This window comes from Panicum hallii, chromosome 4, assembly GCF_002211085.1.
Source record: "Panicum hallii strain FIL2 chromosome 4, PHallii_v3.1, whole genome shotgun sequence".
Taxonomy (NCBI): Eukaryota; Viridiplantae; Streptophyta; class Magnoliopsida; order Poales; family Poaceae; genus Panicum; species Panicum hallii.
This window is the reverse complement of record NC_038045.1, coordinates 43,071,811-43,080,265: the sequence shown is the minus strand read 5'-3', so window position 1 is coordinate 43,080,265 and position 8,455 is coordinate 43,071,811. Positions and strand designations below refer to the sequence as shown.

The following is an 8,455-nucleotide window of genomic DNA, read 5'->3' as shown; positions in this document are numbered from 1 at the left end:
TTTACTTGATCGTCATATCAACTCACCAAAGCACCGACCCATTATAAGTTCATATCATCAGTTTCACCGACACGTGTAATCATGCTGAAGCTTGTCCAAATCATCTCGTCTATATTTTCACTACAGCTTGGACATCTTGACAGCGATTTGGACCATCTTGTATATGGATTGGACTGCATCCATAGAACCTAGAAATCCTATACTAACTTGAGCTCACAAACTCATTAGTCCCATTAACTATGTTATCACACAATCACCAAAATCTCAATCAAGATCTAATAAGACCATGTTCCTTGCAAAAGCAAAATGCTTTATTACTCAGACGAGCAAGATCGCGATCCACGAGACTGATTACAAAACTTAGGAAGGGGATCAAACCTAACATTTGTATGATCTGGATCCTAACTTAAAAACAGCACACATACTAAACAATGGGCGCACATGACTACCGTAAAACAGAACATTCCTATGACCAAAAACCGCCGGGAAAGCAAATCCTATCGGCAAACATCAAGAATGAACCGACAGCACCAGCTACGACTCAGGAAATGTAGACATGTCCCGACGGTTGGCCGATGGGAAAGATTTCTTGGCGGCAGCTCCTGACAGTTTTGGTCTAATTGGTCAAGGCTGGTTCCTGTACTATATCCCGTCAGGAGTTTCCGCCGATAACATTCGACCGTTCTTTCACCGAATTTCACAGTGTGTTCAAGTTAGTTTTGACCACCTTACTTTCAAGATTTCTTTTATGGTCGTCGCACTCGACAACTTTTATGCTCCTTGACATGGCTGCATATTTCGTTGGTCAGTGTTCAAACCGTAATCTACAAGATCCCTTTGTTAGCACACACCATGCAATTCGAGTAATACTGCACCTATAAAAAAGGTTCTTGAAAAACTCACTTATGTGATGCCTGAGCAACAATAGCATAGAAATAGAGTTTCTGTATAGAACTTTCTGTGTATGCGTAGCATTACTCATGCAATGCTCTCATGTTCCTTCCACTCGAGGAATTATTCGCTACGGCATCTGTTATGGCCACAACGGGCATGCAAGCTGTGCCTTAGAGTGTCCCAATGGTGCCATATTATCTAGCTTTTAGAGAGCCAACATAATCAATTATCCAATGTGGATGAAAAAAAGAGGAGAGAGAACCAAACCATGGTTCCTGTTGAAAAGCTATACTTATTATTATAGCTGGAGACGAGGCAATTATCACCATGTTCTCAATACATATGCAAGTATTATAACAGTAAGAGATACTTATAGAGATAAAACTATATATCTAACAATTGGAGAAGCTAACTTTAATATCGTCTTTCTGTGACATCTACATCCTTAAAGCTATGTATTACTGGTTCAAGCAGTTGGACACACCCTCATAAATATATTTGAAATGCATGTTCAATTCCAATAAATCAATACCAAGAGAATATTAATTGTTCAATGGCATGTGATTTATTCCAATTGAACAAAGAACATGCACTCCAAATATGTTTATGGTTTTTGGCTTTCTATGCAGGAAAGGTTTCAGCATTTCTGAGTTGTGGGTAGAAGTGTATATCCGCTTAATTACAAGCTGATCTCCACCTTGCCAACTTAGTTTTGCAACTGAAGTACCAGAACGATCCACACACCATTAGCAGTTTGATTAAATGATCTGAGAATACAGAGGACAAAATTGCAGGTTAGAAGAAAAAGGTTCTTTCTCAGAGAGATGCATTTATTATTATTGTTAGCGAAGAAATTTGCACACATATGCTCGTGCGTGCAAGGCATAACTCCAATCTTGTTTCTGGTTTTAACAGAGCTACTATTAAACTGATTAGTGTGAAAAATAATTATATTGACAATACATGCCTCCTTTTATCATGATGCAAGTATTCCACATAAAATTCCACCAAACGAAAATGCTCCAAACCACTTATTTGCCACGAACCTGCAAAGTAGGAATCAAAAGAGAGTAAGGTTCAAGCATTCCATATATAGTAGTACAAAAATAAGTACATGACCAACAAAAAACATATATTTAACCAAACAGCAAGTGTGAGGGTACATACTTCCTGTGGCAATCTGATTTGTTGGACAAGTCAACAGTTGAAACCTGCCATGCTAAATGTCCAGCTGCAGCTGCCAGAAAAGGGTAGTAGGGCCAGGCTGTTCCACATGATTAGGGTAAGTATCCGTTAATCTAATGTGAAATTGTAATGCTTTTACTAAATATCATATAACAAATGTGATGCTGAGCACTAACCAAGGTGAGCATTGTAGCCGGTGAGTGCTAAGCTGCTAATGCATGCAACACCAAAGCCACTAAGCCAGTACTTGGTATTATCTCCAAAAGTTATGGCTGTGCTCTTAACTCCTGCTTTGAAGTCATCCTTTTTGTCCTGCAATGCATGCGTGTAAAAGAACCTCACAAAATGGTTTCCATTGGGAAAATTACAACTATAAAACAAAACAATATATCATAAATACCTGATGTGCGTATATTGTGTCATATACCAGTGTCCAACATATGCCAGCAAAATACATTGGAAGGAGGACTGCATAATCTAAGCTTTCTTTAATAGCAGCCGATCCTAGGAAAACGCCACAGCTGACGGTGAAGCCAAGAAAGGCTTGAGGCTGATATGAGTGGATTAAATAAGGGTGAGTATGTTAGCAAGAATGCATTTAATCCAAGACTTATTGTGTTTCATATACATACCCAGTGTATGAGCCTCTTCATCAGGGGATAAGAGAAAAACAGAACAAGCCAAGAAGCTCCCATAATAAGGCTGTAGCACGAAAATGATAAACAATTACAGGTGAATATTGGTGTATGTATATTGTTAAAAACCAATTCATATATAATGCAAACAATACTAGAGAGATTATCAATGGAAATGAAGAATTAAGTGAAATGTAGATTAACACACATTTCTGACATGTAAATATTCTTTTGTGTAATTCCATGTCGTCCACCAAGAGTGAAATTTTATTCCATGAATCGTGCCTTTCCGGAAACTGCAAGTAGGGGTTCCAGCCAGTCCATTATTTTCGTATCTGGGTAAATTTTAGCCATATTCGATATTTCATTAAGTTGTAGTCGAATTTTGTAGGGTGTTTTGTCATATCATTTCATTTAAAAGTATGGGTAATTAGCCTCCCATTGTACTAAGCATCTATGTCAAAATTATTTATAACTACTTTCACCACATGCTTTATAAAATGAGTCGTAGATGCCTATGTTTTCTTTTGTAAATTTGATATTTGATTATGTTTTCACCACAAAAGAATCCAGTTTATTTTGTAAATCTGATATTTGATTATGTTTTGGTCAAATTTTACTTCACCACGTGCTGGCATGCTGCCATAGTACTAAGAATACAATTGGTTTGTCCCATGCTTCATCTTAATGTATCATCTATTGCTGTTTGTCTTCTATTTTTTTCAGTGTTCAGTTTTTTTCCTCTTTTATTTTTCCTTATTTACTTTCTTTTTATCCTTCTTCATACTCATAATCCTAATATTCAGGGTTTTCAATTATCAAAAGAATATATTTTTAGTGTGTGCGCGAATTACAAAACCAAATATATTATAAGTTGGATGAAATATGCAGTTTTGAGATCATTGGTACACTATATAAATATTTAGTTTTGCGATATATTTTTCAAATACATAGTTTTATTATACATTAACAAATTCAATCAATCTGTTAGTTTTATGAAGTTTACTATATATATTCATTTGTCTGTTGTACATTTACATTGGTATACATATAGTCCTTTTTTTCAATTATTATGACTAGCCATGTAGTCTCAATAGCCCCCAAACATAGTAAAAAAATGCATTTCAGTCAGACTCGCAATGAAGATATGTCTAACATACCTACGGTTGTTCAGTTGAAGAAGAAAACCGAGCCATAGTAGAACCTGAAATACAAGGAAGTAAAATCCTTGAGCAGGGGTTAGAGCACCTGATGCAAGAGGCCTGCTTTTTGTCCGCTCAACCTACAAGAGAAACATGCTCGTTAGATGCCATGCAAGTGCCTGATTCAATGATCTTCTTGATCGATCAAGACATTAATAAGAACGGGACAATAAAAGAAAAGTGACCTTCTTATCGATGTCTCGATCGAGAAGATCATTAACCGTGCAAGCAGCACCCCTCAAGATAACCGAGCCAAATCCAAAGAGTGCCAGCATTTTCATGTCTGGGAGCTCCGCTTTGTTCGCTGCTATTGCAATTGACCTGTAATAAAGCAACGTATGCAGCCTCTCTTTGTCACAAAATTGATAACACGTCGTCACCAGAACAAAAATACACACAAATTGTTGTGGACAAGGGCCTTCAAACTAGTTAATATATATAGGAATGTAGCACAACTCATGGTCTTGCATATTTAGTTTCTCATTTTACGTGAGGAAAAATATTGGATTGTCCTAATTTGTCCTAGGAAACTAACATTTTTACATTTTCAAGTTTGTCCGGAGTAAACTATCCTAATCTTGATTAAACTTTTTCTCCACAACGAACTCATCGCTTGTACAAAACATTTGTTACATTTTCTCTACTTTTCTTCAGATCAATTCCTAATAATGGCAGCATGTAAATGTAAAATTTTATAACAACTGCAATTTTGTGAAGTAACTGTAATATTGTATCGCCGTTGGAGATGCCCATGGCATCATCTCAGCCATCAGCTGTCAAGTCCTGCCGGACGTAACACACACTGGGGAGCTGACTCCGGCGCTCTTTTTACGCGCGATCATGATCCTTTCACTTTCATTCTTGGCCTACTTTGTTTTGTTCTCCTAGGACAGCGTCGACCACAAGCTCCTGCAGTGTATGCCTGTATTGTGAGGCTTTGTCCGCAGCCACTTGACAGCGCTGGGTCAAAATGACATGGGCGAAGCGCTGGGTCTACACCGGCCTGTGGTGGCGATACACCCTTGAAACCGGTAATTAGTCGTTATGGCTAATATTCTTCAATCCAAGGGTGGTGATTTTTGTCAATATATTAGACTGCAAGTGTGTAACTACTGAAACATAACAGCAGGTTCTTGTTGGATTAAATGCCAAGAGAAGTGGGCCCACCCCACAGATACTCCATCTGGTTGAGGTCGCATTGTTTGGGCTCCTCACAAACGTAACTGCTTTCTTGCTAAAGTAGCAAGAGAAGCTAGAGCTGAGGAAGCCAAAAAAAAAAGCAGCTTCACTCCCGTTCATTTTAATACTTGAATTACGAACCGGCTCATTATTATAGTGTTGCGTGGCAGATCAGGTGAAGTAGAAGCCAGGACAAGTGGTGCTATCAAGGTTTTAAGGGTTTAATTTGCCACTGTTAGCGACAGTTTTTTTTCTTCTTCTAGCGAGGACTTAGTTGTCCTAGCTACTTTGCCAGACGACGTTCTTTTTGCCTTGACCTTGTTAGCTTTAATTCTGTAGCATGTGAACCATGTTTTAAATTTGCTTTTGTGGTTGCTTCGGAGAACTTAATGAACCATGAGTATTTTATGTCATGTTAGTTTTGACTTTTCAGCTTTATTTTGTGAACCAGTAACCAGGTCAAAATTACACATAAATGCGCGTATTATCAGACTATATATTTAAGTCCGAAGCCGGTCTATATTGATTTATCTAACTCGGCACCATCTCCGACGTCTGAAAAAAACTCGTACCCATTTCTGCATCGAGTAATATATACACTCTGCCCCATCCGACCAAAGAAGGTGGATTATTAGAATATGACGCTTGACAAGGGTACTATCTGCTCCGTTTCTATCGCTCTGCTGCGATTTGGGAGTAGAGAGTAGGGGTGAGCATGGGATGAATGCCTCGATTTTCTCTATCATAAGCACATACGTTTAGGCGTTGTCTTTCATCAATAGTAATTCCAATTCTGTAACAAATGCTTAACACATGCAAAAATAATCACAGCAGCAGCTGACACACATTCTATGGATGGGAATTGCTATAGTACTTCCAAATAATATGAACTGTCCATTTAATTAGATGTAAATGGATTGATTTGCAAAAGGTGACTTACCTCCTAGGAGGCAATAAATGAAAATGACTTTACATCTACTTCTACATTTTTTAGGGAAATAGAATAAATAGGGGAAATTCAGCCTATTAGATCTGACGACCGACGTGGCATGGAATCATGGCCAAGTGATCTAGCCAAACGAGCTTGGATAATAAAAATGTAACGTGATCTAACGTTACAAAGATAGCCGCAGCATGTAAAGAACTTGCATGCGGCACAAGAGCGCGGCGCGCAGGTAGCTCTGAAAAAAGTCCAACAAATAGTAGCTAGTGATCGACATATATACCAGAAGCAAGGCCATGCGTAGAGCCAGATGGCGTCGGGCTTGTCGAGACGGGCAAGCAACGCGTAGGGCCTCCCCGCCGCGGGGAGCCAGCGCTCCACCCACGACGCCGGCGAATGCTGCTGCCCTGGTGGTGGAGACTCCTTTTGCTGTACAGGCTCTAGAGATGAGGCGGCCGAAACGATCCCATCGCAGAGCCTCCTTTTGCTGTGCAGGCTCTGGATCAGAAGATGAGGCGGCCGAGGGAGGTTCTAGGCTAGCGATCTACTGCGACTCCCTTGAGCTCCAAATTAAACTTGTGCAGCTACGTACGTACCGTCCTTGATGGATCGGAGCCTTGCTTGGACAGGTTTTGTGGTGGAGGAAGGATTCAATTCGGATCATCATCATCATCGTATATACGATCTGCGGTCATCATATATTCGAAATATGTAAGAATATTCCATATTTCAAATGGTACGGCCGGCGGTGGCTTTATTTGTCAAACACTGACACCATCGTTGACAAACTATAGGAGCATGACAACAAGCTTCCCTCCGAACTAGCGATACAAGTTATATTTATTTTAGATGATTAGATCGATATAAAAGCTTGATAAAATGAACTAGAATGGCATTGTATGTAATTAATTTAGAAGGAGAAATGAACTAGAATGACATGCCATCATAATTATTTATTTAGTTAATCCATAAAATATTATTGGGTAGGTGAAATAATGTCAGGTGAATTAGTCGAATTTGCAGAAGGGACGAGAGGTATTGCTCTGAATTTGGAATCCAAAAATGTTGGAATTGTATTAATGGGCGATGGGTTGATGATACAAGAGGGAAGTTTTGTAAAAGCAACAGGAAGAATTGCTCAGATACCCGTGAGCGAGGCTTACTTGGGTCGTGTTATAAATGCTCTCGCTAAACCTATTGATGGGAGAGGCGAAATTGTTGCTTCGGAATCTCGCTTAATTGAATCTCCTGCTCCGGGTATAATTTCTAGGCGTTCTGTATATGAACCCCTTCAAACAGGGCTTATTGCTATCGATTCAATGATCCCCATAGGGCGCGGCCAGCGGGAGTTAATTATTGGGGACAGACAGACTGGCAAAACAGCAGTAGCCACAGATACAATTCTCAATCAAAAAGGGCAAGATGTAATATGTGTTTATGTAGCTATCGGTCAAAGAGCATCCTCCGTGGCTCAAGTAGTAACTACTTTCCATGAAGAGGGGGCCATGGAATACACTATTGTAGTAGCTGAAATGGCAGATTCACCCGCTACATTACAATATCTCGCTCCTTATACGGGAGCAGCCCTGGCTGAGTATTTTATGTACCGCGAACGGCATACTTTAATAATTTATGATGATCTCTCCAAACAGGCACAAGCTTATCGCCAAATGTCCCTTCTATTAAGAAGACCCCCCCGGCCGCGAAGCTTATCCAGGGGATGTTTTTTATTTGCATTCACGCCTTTTAGAAAGAGCCGCTAAATTAAATTCTCTTTTAGGCGAAGGGAGTATGACCGCTTTACCAATAGTGGAGACTCAATCTGGAGACGTTTCCATTCCCTGGGATTTGACGGCGGACTTGAAAAGCCACCTACAGACGCTTTACGCCCAATCATTCCGGACCACTTGCATCCCTGCTCCCGAAAAAATTCACTGGACGCATCCCATCTCTCGTTTACGAACGAAACGATTATTGGTCACATGAGAATTCACGTCATTATTACTGGTTCAAACTATTGCGGATTCGTCAATCAGTACCGATCGTGGAAGCCATTTTATTTTTGGTCGCGGCAGCCGGCCGGGTGTGGACGGAGTACCAGGTCGTCATTTAGGTGCCCCATGTGATGTGACTTTCCTAATGCATGCCATGCATGTGTATGCATGTGTATATATTCGGTTGACCGTAGCGGCCTAGGCGACGGTTGCATGCAGCTTGTTGACTCGTCGACTTTTCTTCACCAAATTAAATGGCCAAGCCAATATTGTTGAATATAATGTTTTTTCGACACAATACCTATCACATACGCAATTCATGTCGGGTCTATCTTGGAATCAGTGACCGGGAATATTTTATTATTAGTGCATCAATGCAAGAGGCAAAAGCATAGTAAGATGAGCGCATGCATGATCTGCACA

The 8,455-nt window shown here is 39.9% G+C and overlaps 1 protein-coding gene across 1 annotated transcript; it reads right to left on the bottom strand.

Annotated features, from left to right (window-relative positions):
* Positions 1-1,172: 1,172 nt before the first annotated feature.
* On the bottom strand, positions 1,173-6,816 carry LOC112890507 (4-hydroxybenzoate polyprenyltransferase, mitochondrial-like). Its single transcript, XM_025957389.1, has 10 exons — positions 6,808-6,816; positions 6,322-6,569; positions 4,102-4,237; positions 3,875-3,996; positions 2,712-2,781; positions 2,480-2,629; positions 2,256-2,391; positions 2,062-2,158; positions 1,862-1,940; positions 1,173-1,661 (listed from the first exon to the last, which is right to left on the bottom strand). The coding sequence occupies exons 1-9, from the start codon at positions 6,814-6,816 to the stop codon at positions 1,871-1,873; spliced, it is 1,038 nt and encodes a 345-aa protein (XP_025813174.1). The 3' UTR covers positions 1,173-1,661; positions 1,862-1,870.
* Between the last annotated feature and the right edge of the window lie 1,639 nt (positions 6,817-8,455).